Below are 22486 nucleotides of genomic sequence, written 5' to 3' on the forward strand. Positions count from 1 at the left end.
AGGAATAGTGGGCTCATTATATTAGTCATTTCCAGGGAAATTATTGGTTATGTTGTGTATTTTAATTTGTTGATAAGCAATATGAGCATGCTGCAAAACCATGTGAAATGGCCCTTATCACATGGGACTAAATATAGTCCAGTAGGACAACTAACCTACAAAGTATATTGCAAGCAACCACTATAAATATAACTTTTTTAGTGCAGACTTCAGAACAAGAACATTGAGTAATGAGTGTAACTTTTGACATACATATTGAATTACTTGAACTCTCAAAGCTGTATATTTTATTTGCAGAAAAGTTGTACATGGAGTCTTTACGAGGATCGGATTATTCAAAGTAATTTTAAGAAGACGGCATCTTCTCTATTGTCATGCATGTTTTCTAAAGCTCGAAGTAACGGACGGCGGCCTGGATGGCTTGGGTCATATTATTGGGATTGTATACTGGCAGTCTCCGGAATTTCAAAACAAGAGCAACCAGACAAAGGCAGCTCGAAAGTCCAAGAAGGGTGGCTCATTGCACACGTGTGGTTCGGTGTCTATGGGGACAGCTAAGAGGAAATTGGTAATTATTTATACATTTATATGGTAATAAATTATTTAATCCACTTATGGTTCACTGTGTTTATTTCATCTGCAAAAAGCATCTCTTAGTAGACCAACCACTCGTGAAGAGGTATGGAAGAAGACCCATATGAAACTTAAAGATGGAAAAGAAGTTTGGGTTGAGACATGGGTAGAGGACACCTACGTAAGTTCAAATCTTTACTTTTTATTTTTTACGTTGAAGATTATTAAAATACAATAATGTTTTAACTCAAGAGATAATGTAGTAGATGTTTTCTGAGATTACAACATGTTGTCATTTGAATATACGGTTAAGTGTAGCAGCCAAATAGACTCCACGTTGAAGTGTATTCCATAATAAGATGTTTAGGCATAGCAGAAATAAAATAATAAATTGTTGGAAGAACCTGCACATCTCCAGTTGCAAATACACCTTCCATAGATGTACTTGTTGTGCCCTCGACCAATATGTAGCCTAAGTTATCAAGTTCGACTTGACCTTCCAACAGTTGGCTATTTTTTCTTTCTAGGATATTAAGATCATCTTTTTTCTTTTACTTTTAGGTTCATTCTTGACTAAGAAATGTTGCAAATAGATTAATGGCTATCAAGTCCCCAACCACGAACTACTGGGACAAGAAACAAGAAAGACACCATTGCCAAAAATACATAAAATTTGGATAACTCCATTTTTGTTGTACTTTCAAACTCAAAAGTAGTTTAAGTCTTACTTATAATTTATTTTATACCATTTATTATATACTAATCTTACTTTTAATGTAGAATCGATATATTCAAGCAATTGAAGAGCTAAAAAAGAATCGGCCGATAGATGATCAAGGCAATCCAATCATGCTATCAGAGGAGGAAACTCTCTCCTGCTGGCTGGATGTAGTTGGTGGCGTGTATAAGGGAAGGGCATACGGTCTTTGCTCCGAGAAGAACTTTCATCGCCTTCAGTGTGGATTGCAATGCAAAGTATAGGGGGCTCTGCCACCATGCTAGATGAGCAGCTTGAGGAGACGCAACAGGAAGTTCGAGAGCTTGCTAGGAAATACGAGGAGGAATGAAAAAGAAGGATGGATGAGGAGCGACGTAGCACGACACTTGAGTCAGACGTCCAAGAACTCAAGGCTCAAGTAAATACGTTAATCAAGCTTCCTCGTTCTCCGCCCCCTAGCTCTGATGATGATGGCGAAGAGGATGAGGATGAGGATGATGGAGAGGATGAAATGGATTATTAGGTAGTGTTTTAGTTTTGGATTCTGATAATTTGGAGAGTTTGAAACAATGTATTTTGCTACTTGTTTGCATACTTTTTTTATACTTGTTTGGATATTATTTAAGTTGGATGAATATGTGTGAAGTTTGGTTGCTTAATTTTAATGTTTGAATTGTTTCGGAAGCATTTTCTTATTGTTTTGCTTGTTGTTATTAGTTGTACGTTGATTTTCTATTGAAATATTTAATTTTGGTGCAGTAAAATGTTAAAAATAATATCAAATTAGCAAGGAATTTAGGGAGGGATATCTCTCAAAATATTGAAACTATCAAATTATTTTTTAATTTAACTTAGCAAGGTATATCCCTTAGTGTATATAAATTTATAATTTTTAATTAATTTTTTCATACCAAGGGTAGTCCCTCACTAAATAATAAATTTATATTATATATATTTTTAATATAGCAAGGGACATCTCTCACTAAATAATAAATTAATATTATATATATTTTAAATATAGCAAGGGTCATCCCTCACTAAATAATAAATAAATATTATATATATTTTTAATATAGCAAGGGAGGTTCCTCACTAAATAATAAATTGATATTATATATATTTTTACTATAGCAAGGGTCATCCCTCACTAAATTATAAATTAATATAATATATATTTTTAATATAGTAAGGGACTTCCCACACTACATTATATTTTTTTTGAAAAATTGTGAGATCAAAATAGCGATGGATAAGTGTTGGAGTCCGTTGGTACTTTGCGAGGGCCTCCCTCACAAATAATTAGCAAGACTCAAATTAGCAAGATACCTTGTAGTGATGGCTGCCCTCACTAAATCTTCATTAGTGAGGGACGTCCCTCACTAAATCACATGGCTAAAACAAGACTTTTTAGTACTGAATGTTCCATATATTCCTATGTGAATAAGTATTTGTCTCACCTTTCTATTAATATGTTATGATTCTATGTGAATTTTTTCATTATATGTAAATTATTTTCTCTTCATTATATGTTATGTTCCATACATATGTTATTCCTCCGGGTGAATCTAAAAAATAAACCTAAATTGGGGTGATTTTCAAATTTTAACCCCAAATAAAAAGTTTTTTTTAAAAGTCTTTACCTATTAACTAATTTTTTTTAGACAAAATTGTCCTTGATCAATGGAGTAAATTATACAAATGATCCTCATAATGGATAACAACTCCATATTTATATATTTCAATTTTTTTTTTCTCTTTTTAATTTTACTTTGATTTTTATTTTTTCTTTTCTCTTTTTATTTTTAATTTTCTCAACCCTTACTTTTTTCCTCTCAACTTCTTTCTTTTCTTTTTTCTTTTATATTTTTTTATTTTTTATTTTTTCTTTCCTCCTTTTTTTTGTTCTTTTTAATTTTTTTCAACCCTTTTTTAATTTTTTTTCAACCCTTACTTTTTTTCTCTTTACACCTTTCAACGTCTACTTTTAAAATATTTTTTTTTATTTTTCTTTGATTTTTTAAAAAAATTTTCTCGACCTTTATTTTTATTTAATCTTTTTTTCTTTTTTTATCAACCTTTATTTTTTTCCTATTCTCTCTCAACTTCTACATTTTTTTTGATTTTTATTTTTTTAATATTTTTCTTCCTTTTCTTCCTTTTTTTTTTTATTATTTTTGTTCTTTTCTTCGATTTCTTCCATTAAGTTACATCTCATGAGCAAGAGTCGACACTATCACATTATAAAGGCAAGACTTACGACTTTCGAACAATAAGCTACGCTTCATGAGTAAGAGTTGACACTACTACATTGTAAAGGCAACACTTATGACTTTCAAACAAGAAGTTATGTTTCATGGGCAAGAGTCGATACAACCATATTGTATTTTGATTTATGAGATATTTTATAACTCTTACCTTATAGGAAAGACTTAGCTTAGGGACTTTCAAACAATAAATTATACCCCACGAGCAAGAGTTGACTCTACCACATTATGTTTTTATTTATGAGATGTTCTACAACTATGCCTTAGAGGCAAGACTTAACTCAAGGACTTTCAAACAATAAATTATGCCCCACGGACAAGAGTTACACTACCATGTTATGTTTTCATTTATGAGATGTTCTACAACTCTTGCCTTAGAGGCAAGATTTAATTAGCTCAAGGACTTTCAAACTACAAATTATGCCCCACGGCCAAAAGTTGACTCTACCACATTATATTTTTATTTATGAGATGTTCTACAACTATTGCCTTAGTGACAAAACTTAACTCAAGGATTGTCAAACTACAAATTATGCCCCACGGGCAAAAATTGACTCAACCACGTTATGTCTTTATTTATGAGATGTTCTACGACTCTTGCCTTAGAGGCAAGACTTAACTCAAAGACTTTCAAACTACAAACTATGCCCCACGGGCAAGAGTTGACACTACCACATCATGCCTTTATTTATGACATATTCTACAACTCTCGCCTTAGAGACACGACTTATCTCAAGAGTTTTCAAAGAACTCAGTAACAACAATTCATGCCCTTAAATTTGCTTTGATGTCAAAAAAAGAAGACACCTTTGCGGATTATCCATTTTTTTATTTATTAGCAAAATATAATAGAAGTTGAGGAAAAAAAAGCGATCAAACAAAATAGAGAAATAAAAAAAGATTGAGAAAAAAAGAAAAGAAAAAAATAAAGATCAAGAAAAAATTGAAGAATTAAAAAAATTGAGAAAAATAAAAATGAGAGGAAAAATAAAAATAAAGTTTGAGGAAAATGAGGGAAAAAAGAAAACTGAAAAAAGAAAAAAACGATCAAACAAAATAGAGAAATAAAAAAAAAGAGTGAGAAAAAAAGAGGCAAGAAAAAAATAATGATTAAGAAAAAAGCAAAGAATAAAAAAGTTTGAGAAAATAAAAAATGAGAGGAAAAATAAAAATAAAGTTTGAGAAAAATAAGGGGAAAAAAAAGAGAACAGATAAAAATCAAAAATAAAAGAAAAATAAAGATTAAAGACAAATGAATTAAAAAAGGAAAAAAAAAAGAAATAGATAATGCTTGAGAAAAAAAACGGTTGAGACAAATGAATTAAAACATGAAAATAAAATTAAAGAAAAAAATAAAAAGTAAAAATAACAAAAAATAGAATAATAAAATTAAAGAAAAAAAATAAAAAAGTGAAAATAATAAAAAATAGAATAATAAAATTAAAGAAAAAAAAAAATAAAATTTGAGAGACAAATAAGTATTGAAAGTTTAAAAAATATATTTGAGGTGTAGAGGGGCGAAATGATACTTGTATTATAATTAAAAAGTAAGGAAGGTTATTTTTTAAAGATATTTCTTATTGAGGTCAAATATCTAAAACCACCTATAATTGGGTCTATGACATGCAATTTCGTGTATTTCTCCCCACCCCAACTCCCACCCCTCTAAATAATGTTTTTAAACTAAATATAACAAATAAGAAATGATACCGATATCGGGACAGTCAAATAAAGCCAGCATGGTTTAGTTATTATATTTTCCTTTATATAAAGTTTGATGAAAATATAAATTTTGTTTTAACAAAAAGATGACATATATAGCAGTTAATATTTAGTTCACGGTTTTTGCTAATTGAATTTGCTTTTTCCACATCTGACATAGAAGTTTTACGAATATTTGTGAGGTTTAGAATGTTTAAATATTCATAAAGAGACGTACGTGCAACATACGTGTCCAACTTCTAGTATATATAAATGCTTTTAGATAATATTTTCTGCTTACTTATCAAACAACAGTAAATAAAATAAGAAGAAAAAAGGGTGCAAACCAGTACTTAATTGATCAACGTTATTTTATTTCATATTTATTTCATAAAAAGAACATCAATTGATACAACTTGGGAAAAATGAAATTGAAACTTTACAATTCTGGAGAACAAAAAAAATAGATTATACATGCTACATATATTATTTCCCTTGAATTATCCTAAAGAAAGCAATATATAACAAGAACAATACAACATGTTGGTTATTTTGTTGGCTTTTATTATCTCTTTTGGAAGTTGAGGACCCTGATAGCATAGACAAAAACAAAGAAGAATAGAAGCACCCAAGCAAGATGGGCAGCAGCAACAGCTCCAAGAAAGTCAAAATCATAATCCAAATATTGTTTGAGGTAGTCCTTCAGTTCAATATAAATAGGAGTACCATCATGGCTAGGAATATGAACTTTTTCTGTTTTGTCTCCTAATTGAGATGCAATAAGACCATATATTGTCCATGCAACTGGTGAACCCCAGTAGTACCACCTCCACCATATTGGAATTTGCTGCAATATACATGTAGAGCCCGTTCGAGTTAGCTGATAAGTATCAAGTGCTGATAAATAAGCAGTTATATGTTTGGATTTTAATTCTGAAGCTGATAATATGCAATTACTATGTCCGGTGTAAAAATGACTGAAATGACCTTACAGATATTTACAATAGTATATAAATTTGAAGTACTTTTACATAATAGGAGCAAATGACGAAAATAGAACAAAGATATAATTAAAATTTATGTTTTAGGAAGAATATTTCACATACCACAAAAATATTAGGATTAAATTGTAAAAAGTTTGGTCAAACCAAAATTGCTTATAAGCAGGGGTAACAACGAATTCGGTGGCTTAAAGTCAAATCATAATAAGTGATTTTAAGTATATTTAATAAAATTAGCTTTTGTGTGCATTACACATGTATCTCGTATGTTACATGTGCATCTTGTGCTATGCATGTACATCTTATGTGTATTTCGTGCACCATACGAGCATCCCATTGTTAATTAGTAGAAATATTTACAATCATATAGATATTATCGTTAAACATGCGTGCGAGTATACTATCAATGAACTATCTTTTAGCTTAAGTTAAAAGGAAAAAAAATTCTAAACAACTAACTTTACTTTTAGTAACTATTGAAAATGGGCCTCCAAAAGTTATTTTATAATTCCCCCAAAATTTTCTTGAAATTAAATAATACATAATTTTTTTTAAAAGATTATACATTTAGAACATATTTTTAGAAAAAAAACTAGGGCCCCCAAAAAGTTTAGGCCCTAATCAATTTTTTTAGTGGCGTTATGGTCGAGCCAACCCTGCTTATAAGTTGTAAAGCTATGAGTTGGAGGTGATCAACTTATGACAGCGTTTGGCTTATAACAACTTTTAGTGTTCACCAAACGCGCAGATAAGTCAGTTTTTATAAACTTAGCCAAACATGCTCATAGTATAAGATGTCAAACATTATATTTAAGAGTTTGTGAAAAGAAGAACAATTGTGGAATATCAAGATTTCCCTTACCATCCTAGGAATGAGGAAACCAGAGAAGAGGTTCCAAAAGCTGAGGAAGAAAGACATGACAATTGCTGCTATCTGGTAATTTGGAGTGAGGGCTACAAGCATCATTCCATAGAGTGTGAAGTAGACGAAGCACATGAACACGTAGTAGTAGAACCAGAAGAACTTGCCAGCTTGCCACTCGAATCCAATCATTGAGTAAAGGATTAGGCTGTAAAGGAATGTTTGGATCCCGACATAGATTGTTTCAACAGTCACCTGTCAAGGAACAGACAATAAACTCGATTTGTTTGACGTAATCGATGCTTTACAATCCGGTTAGACTAGATTTTCAGTTCATATACCTGAGCAAAAGCATATGGCAAGGCTGAAAACATCCCTGCTGCTCTTTCGCGATAGAACACTGTTCTTTCGATGGCCACAACAGATTGCACAGCCGAAGTGTTTGTTCCTCCAAGAAATAGAACAGCAGCATACATTGCTCCCATAAGATTTGAAAGGTCCTGCTGTTTTTCGCTGATGGAAAGAATAGTTCGTTTATGATTTTATCTGTTTCAAGGGGGAAAAAAGTTTGAAGCTCGGTATAGTGACTCACAATTTTCCTCCTTTGTCCCAAAAAATAACGCCAAATATAATTCCAATGACCGTTGTCATGAAAAATCTGATGACATTGTACTGTGGATTCCTCCAATAAGACCAATGTTGTTTCCAGAAACATGCCTTGAATTGAGTCAACAGTGGCTGAGAGTACTTAGTAGGGAAGTACAGGTCCTTGGACCCTTGTGCTGGATTACTTAGTTTCTTAATTAGTTCCTCATTTCTCCTGATATAAGATTTAGTATGCTCAAAACGTGGATGTAGGGAATAGAATGACGAATAATGTTAATTGATCAATTTGATTGTTTCTCGTACCTATACAGATCAGAATTGGCAAAAGTTTCTGCAAAGTCTATGCTGAGCTGAGATTCAACAGATGCAGCACTGACCTCAAGCATCCAAGTAGCAGGATTATATCCATCTTTGATCTTGCTAACCCCGGGAACAGACTGAAAACAGTTGGTATATAAAAGATTATTTGCATGATTCTAGAGGACTTATAATAGAATGGTAGCTATTGTACAAAATCTTTTTAATCATCTTACTTCAAAATACTCTGTCAAGTGTTGAGAATTGCGACCGAGGGTTCCAGCATAAATGACTTGTCCTCCTCTCTTCATCAAGAATAACTGCACAGATAGTGGCATTGTATAGTCATGATACATCCAAGTTCAAGTTGATGATTGTATGAACTAGTTGTAGATGTTGGATTGGATTCAAGGAATTAGTACCTCATCGAATGATTCAAATATGTCGATACTTGGTTGATGAATTGTGCAAACTACAGTTCTCCCGGTATCCACAGTGTTCCTTACAGCTCTCATGACAATTGCAGCAGCTCGAGCATCCAGACCGGATGTAGGCTCATCCATGAAGATGATGGAAGGATTGGCAACCAACTCCACGGCTATAGTTAGCCGCTTTCTTTGTTCAGTTGATAATCCATCAACTCCAGGAAGGCCAACTAGTGATCCTCTCAACGATGTAAGCTCAACCAACTCCATAACTTCCTCCACAAACATCTGGACAAAACAAGAGGACTGTCAATGATTTCTCAGTGGATGAAAAGTAAATCTTGTGGGCAAAATAAGAGGAGAAAGCTATACCATTCGAGTTTCCTTGTTGACATCAGAAGGAAGACGCAACCACGCAGAGTATAGAAGAGATTCATAAACAGTAACATGTGGAGAATGAATGTCATTTTGTTCACAGTAGCCACTAACTCTAGCGAATGTCTCTTGGATCTTTGGATACCCAGAAACACAGATATTCCCTTCAATGTATCCCCCGGTTTTTCTTCCGGCTAAAACATCCATCAAAGTAGTCTTTCCAGCACCACTCACACCCATTAATGCTGTTAGCACACCTGGTCTAAAAGCACCACTAACATCTCGTAGTAGCTGGAGTCGCGTTTCTTCAATTCCTTGACTCTTCATTTCCTGATTCGGAGATCATTCGTTGACCAGTAAGGAATTTTGATTATATATAAGCAACACTGGATGGAGGACTTATCAAAGAGGTGGCAAACAAAACTATACATGCAACATCTGATTCAGATATTCTTTTTATAATCATAGTAAACCATTAGAAGTAGAGAACAGCTTACAGCAGGCATATCAACATAGTAATTCACATGCTCAAATGAAAGGGACAAAGGCTGGAAGGGCAGCACCATGCCCTTCTTGTTGGTTGCACTGGCTGCACCATTTGAATTTACATCTCCCGAAGTGTTCTTTCCTGATACATCAGAACAGATAAATAAGCAGCTGGTGGCACATCAACGGCATTCATTTATATATAATTCAAATTCATGAAAACAAAAAAGATGTTCTTAATCTTGAACCTTCATCCGGTATTACTTTCATCTTCTTTTCCTTGTTTTGACTGTCTTCTTCATTCACCGTAATAGATTTAGTATCTCCAAGAGCTGCAATCAAGTTTTAAAAGGTGGTCAAAAGTGAAGCTTGTGTCCAGCAAAGGAAGAAATTCACTATCACGTATCATGTCTTACGTTTTAGGTATGTGAGTGCTGCAACGAAGCAGAGGTTGAAAAACAATGAGAACGCGAATAGTGCAATGACACAAATCCAGTACCAAATGTCCTCTGTAAACATCCCTCTGGCTTTAAGAAGCTCTATTCCAACTGTTTTTCCTGGAAAGGTTGGATCCACATTGGGCTGGAAGAGAGTAAGATATTCTTAGATTATCTAAAGATAAGAAAGAAACAATGAATATCGAAGATGTAAATACAAGCTCATTTACCTTGTTCCATCTTTTATCAAGAAATTCAACAAGAACTATTGCATTCTGCCCGTATGACATGGGGGAAAGGTAATATGCCCATTTCATCCAAGGTTGGAGGTCATCTGTTGTAATAACCACTTACATATATCAGAATCACAGTACGATGGAGTTTCAATCTTGAAATGATTAACTAGTCTCACTTCATTAGCTAATATATCTAGTTTCAGTTGCTAACCTTTGGCGATGATAAATCCACCAAGGACAAAAACTGACAACAATGTGAAGGTACCAAGAGTATTGGCCACAACTTGTGTTCTTCCAAGGGCTGCAATGAAACGGAAGAGTCCCAACGCCATCTGGTGAATTCCAACATAGGCCAAATACTGCCGGAAAAACCTATTAAGTTGATGAAGTTGTTAGCGAATTTGAAAGTTGCCGAATGTAAGCTAGGATCTGTTGCTGTATCATAACTTGGAATATTATAGGCTATAGTGGACATACCTATCAGCTGCAGGTGCAAATCCAACAGTGTAGTATGTGAGGAGGATCCATATTCCTGACTCCATCAGTGAGATGGGGATCCTAAGGAGCCAAATTGGAAGAGCAAAAGCCCATGCTGGGTAAAATAAAGCATCTCTTTGTTTAAAGAAGACTGGTAGTCTGAAAATAGTCATTGCAAGCTCAGCCATGCCATTGAACATCACATTTAGAAGGCTGAAAAACAGAGCGCCATAAAATTTTCCTCCGTCTCCTGCTTCACCGTGCTTCATTTTCGTTCTAAAGAATACGGTAAATGTAAAAATAGCCATGATGGTGATCTGGACAGTCTTGAAAATGTAGACGAAGGAGTTACGTTTCATCAACAACCACTCCCTCGACAAGCATGCCTTGAAGAGTTCTTTGTTAGAGATACCATACTTTTCTTTCACCAATGCTGCAGGGTGTGTTCTACTTCTGTCATAAGGAACTTGAACTTCACTGAAAAGCTTTAGCCCTATATGGAAGGATTTGAAATGCTCAACGAAGTCACGTACTGACACAAACCAATAGGGAACATTCTTTTTGGACCAGTATTGCTCTTGATCATTCTTGGAAGTAACCTCTTGAAGAAAATCTGCAACTCCTTTCCTTTGAGGACATTTAAATCCAACACTCTCGAAAAACTCTAGAATGTTTTCACGTGGACCTTGGTAGACAATTTGCCCTTCTGAAAGCAAGATGATCTCATCAAATAGATCAAAGGTTTCAGGGGCTGGCTGAAGTAGGGAGATTATCATGGTCACATTCATAATATGAACCATCTGTCTCATATATTTGACTATTTGAAATGTTGTTGAACTGTCAAGGCCAGTCGAGATTTCATCCATCAAGAAAACTTTTGCAGGCCCAACCAACATTTCCCCTGCATCATATCCATTAACAACCTTTAAGCATGTGTTATCACATTTGAATTTGGTAATGATCTTTCTTGAGAATAGAATAACCAAAACCAACTTTAGACCTTGGCTAGTTTAACTCATCATATACCTGTAGTTACACGCTTCTTTTGTCCACCAGAAATACCCCTTCTCATTTCATCACCTACCATTGTATCAGAACAAATATCCAGTCCAAGTATCTGGTACAAAAGAACTTGTTAGTCACCTTAACATAAGTGAAAAAAAAACAGAGCTTCAAATTTTAGGAGGGAAAGCAGACCTTAAGAATAGAGTCAGTGACCAAATTGGTCTTTTGCCCAGCAACTGATATGGCTTTCATGAATGCATCTATCACAGGGTCTGGTTTAATTCCTGACTGTTTTTCTCGTCTCGAGAGCTCAGCTAGCAGTTCATATCTGGCACCAACTCCAAAGCAGCGCCCCGAGAAATCCAGTGTCTCTCTTACTGTCATCTCACCATGATGAAGATCATGCTGGCAGATATAAGCACAAGTTCTCTGAGGAATGAACTCTTTAAGTTCATGACCACAGTGGGTGACCTTCCCCTTTACCTACATTCATTCAAAAGGAAAAAAGTTCAAGAATGTCAAGTTTTAACAAGATTATCGGTTTTTTCATTACAACAACACCAAGAATGATCTGTCTGAAAGAAAATGACACACCCTAAGATCTTCCTCCAGCTTTCCTGCAAGTGCCTTCAACAATGTAGTTTTTCCAGAGGCCGGAGGTCCAAGAAGCAGTGTCATCCTAATAAAAAGAGTTCAAATTTTTTACAGAAAACGATGATATCAGAAACTTAACTATGTCAAAGATATTATAATGGAGGCCTAAATATTATGACAAACACTTCATACCTTGATGGTTTTACAATTCCAGAAATGTCATCCAGTATTTTGACAGATTTCTTCTTAGAAGGCGAAAGCCTAAGAAGCCCAAGAAGTCCCTATTAAACATAAGAAAACAAAGAGTGATCCTCCAACTTAAGTATCTTCTGATCAATGTGTTAGATTTACGAAAAAAATTCACATTTAGCTACCTCTAATGAGTTGATGGTTGAATTCCATAGTGTTGGAAGAGCTCTGCTGCCAACATATGCATCTCTTTCAATTGACAAGTGCTCAAACCTGATTTCGATTCTTGGAATATCGATCCCAACCCTGTTCGACAAAGTTAATTATCTCATACGTTTTACTCCAAACAATAAGAACTTTGATTCTTTCAAAAGCTGAAAACAGCGGTTTGTCTATTTTTTCACCTTTCGATACGATCTTTAAGCCTGAGAAGGAATCTCTCATTATCTTCATCAATACCATTTAGTATATTATCCATAAGTTGCTTCTTTTCTTGCATTCCCATATGAGCTACATCAACTTGTTCATGAACAATTCTTCCATTGTCCATAACTCGCTTCAAGATTCCCTTCCTCATTCTGTCATAAGTAGGAAGTCTCTCAATTGCAGCCCATTTCAGTTCATCTTCATCATCTTGCCTCTCACTTTTCACGAAAACATCCCCTCCCGGTGCACCAAACGCCTCACGAAGACTTGCTGAAGCCCATGATCCCCTCTTGCTAGCTGACGAAAAACTCGCCTTTTTGCTCATAGACCTCACCAGCTCATTTTCCCTCATTGATGCGGCCATCCTTATCCTCTACAGAGTTTTTTCACCCTGTCCAGGTCCAAAGTTTTCTTGAATATTCCCCTCAATGCTGTTCTACACAGCAATGTAAAAATAAAAATGTGTTAAGTAATTTCATCAAGGGCGTTCAAGTTTTAAAATATATATATCTATAAAAAGTAATATTTTGAACTATATGCACAATATCATTTTCCGAAGAAGGGTGTTCAACTGACCGCCCTTCGGTCTATGCAGCTATGCCACTTCTCAATGGAATATATCAGAGTGAAACAAAACACTAAATAATCTGGGAACTTACATAAGTAAATACAGCGAATGAAATAGGATCAATATGAATGAAAAGAATGTAACTTTATAATCTAAGGATTTTTAGCTTTTGGGTTTTGTTTTTCCCTTTTGCTTATATTTCTGGCTTTCAACTGTAGAGGAGAAAGGTGAAATCGTGGGTTGAATTGAAGGAACTTAGTTGGGAAGTATATATAGTGGAGGTTTCTATGTATGTAGATGATAATAAAGCCATGAATGAGTATATTAAATTAGAGTTTACAAGCAATCATACTTTTTGTATACCATGCTTTGTCAGATTTTGGAGTTTCCAACATATTCAAGTTTTTGTCGTTTCTTGATTGTAATTAAACGAGAGTTCAAATTTATAAGTTTCTACTGCTATGGACAGATTTGAAGTCTCAAGTTTTAAATTGGTAAACTTATGTACATGCATTAATGTGCATGCATCCTGCTTTAATCACCTTTAAATTTGAACTTGGAAAATAATCTACTGGTGATCTTTTTCTTTTGGCCTAATACATAAACATACACTCAAACCCTCCCTCAACTAGCAAGTAAATACTCCAACTTTGAGAGCATACATCAAGACATCTCAACTGGCAACTAAACACTCCCAACTCATCCCCACAGTATCTCGTGGATACCCAATGTTGACATGACACATAAATTTTGGAGGTGTCTAGATGACCATTTCATAATTTGGAGTGTTCAACTGATATAGTGGTGAAGAGTCGAGGTGTTTAGATGTGCATATTCAAAGTTGAAGTGCTTCTTGCCAACTGAGGTCAAATATTGAGTGTCGTATGTATGTATATGTCATTCTTTTTTTTTTTTTAATCTACTTGTAATCCTGATTCATGGTCTTATAGCAGCTGGACATTGAGACTTAAGTTATGAGTTAGTTGTTGAAATGTGTGAACCGTTACATATAAAAGCTTGAATTGATAGAGCAATAAACTAAGTTGGAATATGTAAAAATAGAGTTACGAGGCAACTGAATTAGGTCTGATTGAGTTTTCTTTCTTTTCTGCTAGAATTGAGTCATATGAACAAGAAATAATAACAAGTAATGGAAGTAGAATTATTCGATAATATCAAGAACTATAAAATGGAAGGCGAGGAAGAGAAATAATATATTTGGCTTATGAATAAGAGATTGATTGTTAGAAGTGAGAAAACATGAGATGACTTTTACTCCCATGCCCTTACTTATAGCCCTTAAATAAAATGGCTAGTCTTAGACCCTATAAAAAAGCTGCTCTAGATGTGTGTCAGACTAAGGATGTTACAAAGGTTGTCCAGGGACAGAATTTGACACACAAAAGAAATATCTGTGCAACTATGAAATGAGCTCAATGAGCAGTTGAGCACAAAATCTGAAATTTATCATACAACAACAACAACAACAACAAACCCAGTGTATTCCCACCTAGTGGGGTCTGGGGGGTAAGATGTACGCAGTCCATACCTTTACCTCTAAAGAAGTAGAAAGGCTGTTTCCGATAGACCCCCGGCTCAAGGCACAAGATACCACACAAACACATAGTAAAGCACAGAAGCAGATTACATAACATAAATACGGCACCCATGAGTAATATACAACAGAGGAAAGCAGAGGAAAACACACAGATTCGTAATAAAACATGGAACACGGAACACGGAATCATAACAGGAATAAAACCCCCACCAAGTAATTCCCTACACTAGCGACCCAAACTGGCCCTAGTCCTCTGCCCTAATTCGCGTCCTCCAGACCTTCCTATCTAGGGTCATGTCCTCGGTGAGCTGTAACTGCTCCATGTCCCGCCTAATCACCTCACCCCAGTACTTCTTCGGCCTACCCCTACCCCGCCTAAAACCATCCAAAGCTAGCCTCTCACACCTACGGGCCCCTCCTCTTCACGTGTCCGAACCATCTCAATCGGGCTTCCCGCATCTTGCACTCCACTGAAGTCACACCAACCTTCTTCCGGATAGTCTCATTCCGAACTCTATCCCCTCTAGTCAGCCCACACATCCAGCGCAACATCCGCATTTCTGCCACCTTCATTTTTTGGATGTGGGAGTTCTTAACTGGCCAACACTCCGCTCCATACAACAAGGCCGGACGGACTACCACCCTGTAGAATTTGCCTTTAAGCTTGGGCGGCACCTTCTTATCACACAGCACCCCCGACGCGAGCTTCCACCCTGTAGAATTTGCCAAGTTTGCATCAACTTTAATCCGATCAGCACTAGATGCAACAGCAACTTTGAGACCATTGCTTTTACACTTGTACCACATCACCAAATTAATGAAAAGCAACAAAAAGCAGAAAGAGCAAGACCATATAGTCCAATTGCATCACAGGTTATACATACCTGAGAAACAAGTTCAAAGGCACCAGAGAAACTATTCCAAAATTCGGTTTTGCATACTACAAATGATATGATTGTCACAGTTTATAGATAAAATTATCAGTTCTGGGGTCAGTTACCATGACTAAAAGGAAAGTGAATTAAATTAATTATGCTATTGCAATCGAAATTTACCAAACATAGATTCGGTGGCAAATTGGAGTTGAATTTAGCTCTCACAACAGCACTGTTTCCATGAGGCCTAAAACTTTAACCAAATACAGCGATAGTGTGAGTTATTGACAAAAGACGTCTCAATATAAAAAAAAAAAAAAAAAAAAAGATCAGCCAATTCACTTCACTTGACCGCAACTCTTGAAAACAAACAAACTTTAGCACAAAAATTTCAAATCAGATTTTAAGATTCAATCTTTCATACTAATAACCAAACCCCACAAAAAATCAAAAAAATATTGACAAAACACATCTTAATATACCAAACACATATTTATCATAAACATGAGCTTTATCACATAAATCTATATAAATCGAAAAAAAAAAAAAATAACACAAAAAAATATAAAAATCAAAACTTTATAGCATAAATCTCCAGATCCCACATCCACAAACAGCCCAACAAACGCAAAAACAAAAATCAAAACTTTTTTTTACATAAAAATTCAATTTTTAATTAACTAAAATTCAAGAAAGTATCTTTTTTTCCTTAAACGGGAGAGAAGAAAGGAGACTAAATGGCAGCGAACAAACTTCAGCACAAAGATTTCAAAATCAGATTTTAAGATTCAATCTTTCATGCTAATAACCAAACCCCATGAGCTTTATCAAATAAATCTATATAAATCGAAAAAAAAATCAAAACTTTATAACATAAATCTCCAGATCCCACATCCACAAACAGCCCAACAAACGCAAAAACAAAAAATCAAAACTTTTTTACACATAAAAATTCAATTTTTAATTAACTAAACTTCAAGAAAGTATCTTTTTTTCTTAAAAGGGAGAGAAGAAAGGAGACTAAATGGCGGCAAATCAATCCGTATTTGGGCCAGCGATGGCCTGTGGAATAGGTGGTGGCTGTGACGATTGTGGAGACGGTGGGAAGGGATAACCCTGAAATTTGTCATAGTAGCTACAATTTATAATAGGCAAAACTTTCTGTTCTGAGCTCAAGTTTCACTTATCTCCTTTGGAAATTCAACATCTTGATGCCACAAGAAAAAATAAGGGCAAAGAAAACTGCCCATACTACATGAACTGCCGCAACAACTCTCAGGAAGTCATACTCAAAACCATAGCTTTGCTTCAGATACATCTTTATTGATATCTCGCCGCTTCCTGGTATCGAAATGGGGTTGTTCTTGTCGCCTAGTTGAGACGTTACTAGGCCATATATTGTCCATGGGATTGGAGAACCCCAATAATACCATCTCCACCATATCGGAATTTGCTGCATATGTAATCATGATTTTATCAGAAAAATGTGTGATAGCAAGATTCTTTTTAATTACTATTTTGATCATGCAGTGCTTGGTTTATACTTACCGTTCTTGGAATGAGGAAACCGGAGAACAAGTTCCAAAAGGAGAGGAAGAAAGATAGTACGATAGCAGCAATTTGGTAGTTCGGAGTGAGTGCAACAAGCATCATTCCATACATTGTGAAGTAGATGAAGCACATGAAAACAAAAAAGTAGAACAAAAAGAACCTTCCAGCCGTCCATTGGAATCCAATCATTGCGTACAGAATAAGGCTGTAAATAAAAGTTTGAATCGCGACATAGATAGTCTCTATGACCACCTGCATATGGCACAAGGATGAACTACTTTTCAATGACCAATTGATTTTCTGGAAATTTTACAGAATATGTTTATCGAAGCTACTCCTACCTGAGCAAATGCGTAAGGGAGTGCTGAAAACATTCCTGCTGCTTTTTCTCGATAAAAGACTGTCCTCTCTACAGTGACAACAGACTGCACGGCTGAAGTATTAGTTCCACCTAGGAACAGAACGGCAGCATATATAGCTCCAACTATATTTAACACGTCTTGTTGTTTGGACCTGTTATCATAATTAGTCTATAAGAAAAAAAGTGATGGCAGACATCATATATATTGTTTGGACTCAAGGAAGATTACTCACAGTTGGTTCCCCTTATTCCAAAAAATGATTCCGAATATTACTCCTACTATTGTTGTCATAGCAAACCGAATGGCATTATACTGTGGATTCCTCCAATAGGACAAAAGTTGTTTTCACAATCAAGCCTTGCACTGTTCAAAAAACGGTTGGGAGAACTGCGTGGGGAAGTGAAGATCTTGGGATCCTGGTGGGGGAATGCTCAGTTCTTTGATAATTTCTTGATTCCTCCTGCAAATACAGAGTAAGGTAGGTCGAAGGATTAGTCATATCAAACATTTTTCTGAAATCCCACTACAGTAATGCAAATGAAAAATCGAAAATGAGAGAACGATTCATTACCATCTTCGCGTACTAAAACAAGAATGTCCTAAGATGAAAATAGAATTTCAACTATTCAATCTTCTAAATTACCTATACAACTCAGAGTTGGCATAAATGCCGGCAAAATCTAATTGAAGTTGAGCCTCAACAGCCGTATTCGAGACTTCCAGCATCCAGGTAGCAGGATTATATCCCACTTCGATTTTAGGAACCCCTGGAACAGACTGGGTAAAAAACAGCTCTTTAGTTGCTGATTTGTTCTAATAGACTCCCATCCCAATAATTTGATAAAGATATAATTCTCACTTGGAAATACTCGATCAGTAGGTGAGACTGATGACCAAGTGGCCCTGCAAATATGACTTGTCCTCCTCTTTTCATCAATAACAGCTGCAAGAGAGTCAGTAGAAATGATTATGAGAAGAAGCGTTGCATCAAAACAAACGGGGATCCACTAGTTATGTAATCCAACATTGCTTGCACTGATTACCTCATCAAATGCTTCGAAGATATCTATGCTTGGCTGGTGGATAGTGTAGACAACAGTTCTCCCAGTATCCACCGTGTTTCTTACAGCTCGAATCACAATTGCTGCAGCTCTAGCATCAAGTCCTGATGTCGGTTCATCCATGAAAATAATAGATGGATTTGCCACAAGCTCTACCACTATGGTTAGCCTCTTTCTCTGCTCAGTTGATACGCCATCTACCCCTGGAAGGCCAACTAGGGAGTTTCTCAGAGGATGCAACTCAACAAGCTCCATTACTTGTTCAACAAAATTCTAAACAGGACCAAAAATGGAAGTCAATCGACCTCCATTTCTATGAGAACTGTCCGGAGTCTTTACAGAAAATAGAATAGACTTTTTCATGAAGATAACAATGTTAAAAAGGTTACTCAGAAGCTCAGAGACTTCACTGATAAATCAATGTAAGTGGATAAGACAACAAGCTCACCTTCCGTGTTTGTTCTTTTACATCTGGAGAGAGACGCAACCAAGCTGAGTATACCAATGACTCATAAACAGTAACATGCGGAGAATGAATGTCATTCTGTTCACAATAACCACTTACGCGAGCAAAAGTTATTTGCTTCTTTGGATAACCAGAAAGACTGATGTTTCCTTCAACGGAGCCTTCTGTTTTCCTTCCTGCTAAGACATCCATCAATGTGGTCTTTCCAGCACCACTTACACCCATTAAGGCCGTTAGGATTCTAGGCCTGAAAGCACCACAAACACCTCGTAACAATTGGAGATGAGTTTCCTCGACTCCTTGGAGTCTCATTTCCTGATAAAGTACCACAATGGTATAAGCCACAGAAGTTCATATTGCATTGTTCCCTTGCCTTTGTAATATTAACTCAAGAATTCAACATGATGTCTGGTAACTCAAGAAAGCTTATTCTTTTAGGAACTTTGGCCGTAATCTTAATAGAAAATATTATTGACTAGTTATCTAAATGATCATTAGAACATAAGACTAATCATGCAAATCATATAGAAAATTCTGAATAGCCCAAGCAGTCAGTTCTTTGCAAACAAGACGTGTTATCACAGGTTCATTCAATGGGAGAAGTTGTTTTGTAGGTCTAAAGATTAGTGGAATAACGAACACACACATAACTTTTAAGACGCACAATATACATTCACAAACTCAATGAATTCCTTGAGAAGCATCTATTCTTGTCGATAATTAGTAAAAACTGAATGATAACAAAGTTAATGTTTGAATATCAAGAAATGTTACTTACAGCTGGCATATTGATGTAATAATTCATATGATTAAATACAAGGGACAGGGGCTGGAAAGGAAGCACCATTCCTTTTCCCTTGGCTTCTTCACCTCCTGAGCTGTTAGTTTCCCTTTCGTCCATAGCTGTACCTGTAACAATCATTCAGGTAGCCAGAATGTTTACAAATGGTAAAAGTAGAGAGAGGATTAAATATCTCCCATATAGTGTCACTGTCTAAACCTTGATTGCAATTTATGAAGGATGGTCATATAACCACCAGAATCGCACATTTACGAGATAGTTTACAGACCTTTAAGGAACTTTTTAATTGCAGATAACATTCCAATGATAGGAAATTCTCAAATCTGGATTGACAAACCTCGTATCAGGACATGGTTGTTCTAAATATCTTTTTCTCATGCATACAACCTAAGATTCTATCAAGGCCTCCCACTAGATTCTTACTGAGGTCAAATACTCATCACTTCACAAAGTCAATGAAAAGGTGTTCTCTGTATTAGAGCTGAACTAGGGGAAAAACTAGTTTTTTAAAATCCTTGAGATACTACAAGAGACTCTTGTGACTCACTAGAATTATCTGTAGCCATGAGAATTCGATAAACACAAGATTCTTGACCTTCACGCATTGGAGTTGCATTTGGTGAACTCGTTTGCTTCTTTTCCTTGCTTCCACCATCATCTGAAGTCACTGATTTTGTACTTCCAAGTGCTGCATTTTTCTAACAAGACTTGATCAGAACCAAAACCAAATTCTATAACTTTAAATAGTGCAGACTATCTGGGACTTACGGTTTAGGTATGTTAGTGCCAAGATAAAGCCAAAGTTGAACAAAAACGTGAAAGCAAATAGGGCAATAACACAAAGCCAGAAAACATGGTCTTCTGTATGCATGCTCCTTGCCTTGAGAAGAACCTTGCCGACTGTTGGCAGAGAAAATCTTCTGTCATTGTTGGGCTGCAAAGAGCAACGGGCAGGACACGTCAAGATAATTAATGTTGATGGAAAAGTCAAACGAATGTATGCTGCCTTTTTATGAACCAATAATGGTAGAACTTACAGTACTCCATCTTTTGTCCAGAAATTCATTGATGGAAATTGCATTCTGTGCATATGACATAGGAGAAAGGTAGTTAGCCCGTCGAATTGTAAGACCCCATAAAGATCGCATGTCAAATTCAGCTCGTAAAGCTCCATGAGAGATTCCAATACTTACAAAATTTTTTTGCTAAGTGTTCAAGTTCAACTCTTACTCTCATTTTAGACCTCCTAACTTCAGGGATTTATTTGATGACTTCCCGACCTTCGTTTTTAGATTTTCAAGTTGCGTTGCGATGGGAAAAGTCCCTAGTACATATTGGACACATCCCGGGCGCATTTTGGGTGCATTTCAGTGGCTAACTCACTGGTTTGAAATGCTCCCGCATTCCGGGCGCATTTTAGGTCAAAAATTTCAGTCAACTTCAAACTATTATAACTTCCTACATATAATGAACTGTGAGATTTGAGTCTTCTTTCTAATACAATTAGTTTCATCCAATTTGAACATTGGAGTAAAAAGTTATGATCAACTTACTTCAGCTTATCAGCCTGAAAACAACAGAGGACAGCTGCGTCTTTTTCTCTTTCTCCAGGGGTATTTTAGTCTTTCCCACCTCTATATATATATATATACAAAAACACGAGATTCAGCATAATTTAGCAACATATGCTTGATTTCTCTCAAAATTTATCAAGAACAAGAAGAGGGTTTGCAATTGGGGATTTAATTTTAAGAAATTCTCTCCTCCGATCTTCGTAAAATGAAGAACTAAGGTATGCATAGTGTTCATTCATGGATTCCTTTCACCCATGGATCTCAAGAATCAAGTTTTAAGTTATGTATCATGAATATTTTGTGGTGAGATGATTATGTTCATGTTGATGATGTTAAATTGAGTTTTTAATTCCATGAGTTATCTCAAGAATCATGAAAACTAATTTATTTTGTAATATTATTCATATGTACTTTATGTTGGGTTCTTGAAATTGCAAGTTGGACGTTGATGATCATGTTGTTGGTGTTGAATAATTCCCAAGTTGGGATCTTTATGTGAAATCATGAAACTATGTTGAAATATAAGTTGAAGTCCATGAAAGGTGTTTGATTAATTGTTTTAGAGAAACAAGAAATATGTAGTATGGATTAATATGGCCTAAAAGGTGAATTCATGCTATTGACCTCATGCTTGAATGGCTTACATGCTATTGTTGTACAATGAATATATTGTTGGAATGTCATGATGTTAGAGTATGAAATTATGATCTTGATTATATACATTCCTACCATGAACAAGATTACGTTAATCATGTACTTCACGAAATCCCCAACTTATTTTATTATGAATGGTTGATATTGATCATGTATTCAAGAATGTCAAGAAGTGTCAGTTTCCTTCTATCGAGTCCTGGGGGTACTTGTACTCGAAAAATATAGCTGTGTGCCTAGAGCCATGTCATGTTTTCACGATACTCCCAGTCAAGCCATGTTCAGTAGACTTCAGTCAGTCTCATGACTCAGGAAAACTCATGTAAAGGCAGTATCAGTTCAGTTT

General features: G+C 35.5%; 3 protein-coding genes across 3 annotated transcripts; 1 reads left to right on the top strand and 2 right to left on the bottom strand.

Annotated features, from left to right (window-relative positions):
• Window positions 1–297: 297 nt before the first annotated feature.
• Window positions 298–1978, top strand: LOC124889314 (the record flags this gene model as incomplete). Its single annotated transcript, XM_047400807.1, is given in 2 exon segments — window positions 298–568; window positions 1354–1978. A coding segment is annotated over 1 exon segment (261 nt), but the record flags the coding sequence as incomplete, so codon positions are not given.
• Window positions 1979–5608: 3630 nt separating this feature from the next.
• LOC107851113 (pleiotropic drug resistance protein 2) lies at window positions 5609–13563 on the bottom strand. The gene is made up of 21 exons (XM_047400808.1): window positions 13332–13563; window positions 12651–13108; window positions 12432–12552; window positions 12250–12338; window positions 12058–12142; window positions 11656–11946; window positions 11485–11575; window positions 10459–11359; window positions 10193–10353; window positions 9976–10079; window positions 9725–9890; window positions 9557–9640; window positions 9320–9450; window positions 8820–9152; window positions 8445–8735; window positions 8259–8342; window positions 8029–8162; window positions 7712–7939; window positions 7461–7632; window positions 7120–7374; window positions 5609–6103 (listed from the first exon to the last, which is right to left on the bottom strand). The coding sequence occupies exons 2-21, from the start codon at window positions 13034–13036 to the stop codon at window positions 5822–5824; spliced, it is 4389 nt and encodes a 1462-aa protein (XP_047256764.1). The 5' UTR covers window positions 13037–13108; window positions 13332–13563; the 3' UTR covers window positions 5609–5821.
• A 2818-nt stretch (window positions 13564–16381) lies between these two features.
• Window positions 16382–21608, bottom strand: LOC107849411 (pleiotropic drug resistance protein 2-like). The gene is given in 12 exon segments (XM_047400809.1): window positions 16382–17126; window positions 17222–17476; window positions 17566–17737; window positions 17819–18046; window positions 18230–18363; window positions 18446–18529; window positions 18630–18920; window positions 19096–19428; window positions 19892–20022; window positions 20463–20603; window positions 20684–20849; window positions 20953–21608. Coding segments are annotated over 12 exon segments (2316 nt in total). The 5' UTR covers window positions 21064–21608; the 3' UTR covers window positions 16382–16856.
• Window positions 21609–22486: the final 878 nt, after the last annotated feature.

This window comes from Capsicum annuum, chromosome 12, assembly GCF_002878395.1.
Source record: "Capsicum annuum cultivar UCD-10X-F1 chromosome 12, UCD10Xv1.1, whole genome shotgun sequence".
Lineage (NCBI taxonomy): Eukaryota > Viridiplantae > Streptophyta > Magnoliopsida > Solanales > Solanaceae > Capsicum > Capsicum annuum.

Excerpts from the sequence above, each read along its gene's own strand:
- LOC107851113 (XM_047400808.1), bottom strand. The coding sequence starts at position 13,036 with ATGGCCGCATCAATGAGGGAAAATGAGCTGGTGAGGTCTATGAGCAAA. Across the intron at positions 12,143-12,249 it reads GGAATTGTAAAACCATCAAG|GATGACACTGCTTCTTGGAC; the intron begins GTATGAAGTGTT and ends TCTTTTTATTAG. Across the intron at positions 11,576-11,655 it reads TCACTGACTCTATTCTTAAG|ATACTTGGACTGGATATTTG; the intron begins GTCTGCTTTCCC and ends CTTTTGTACCAG.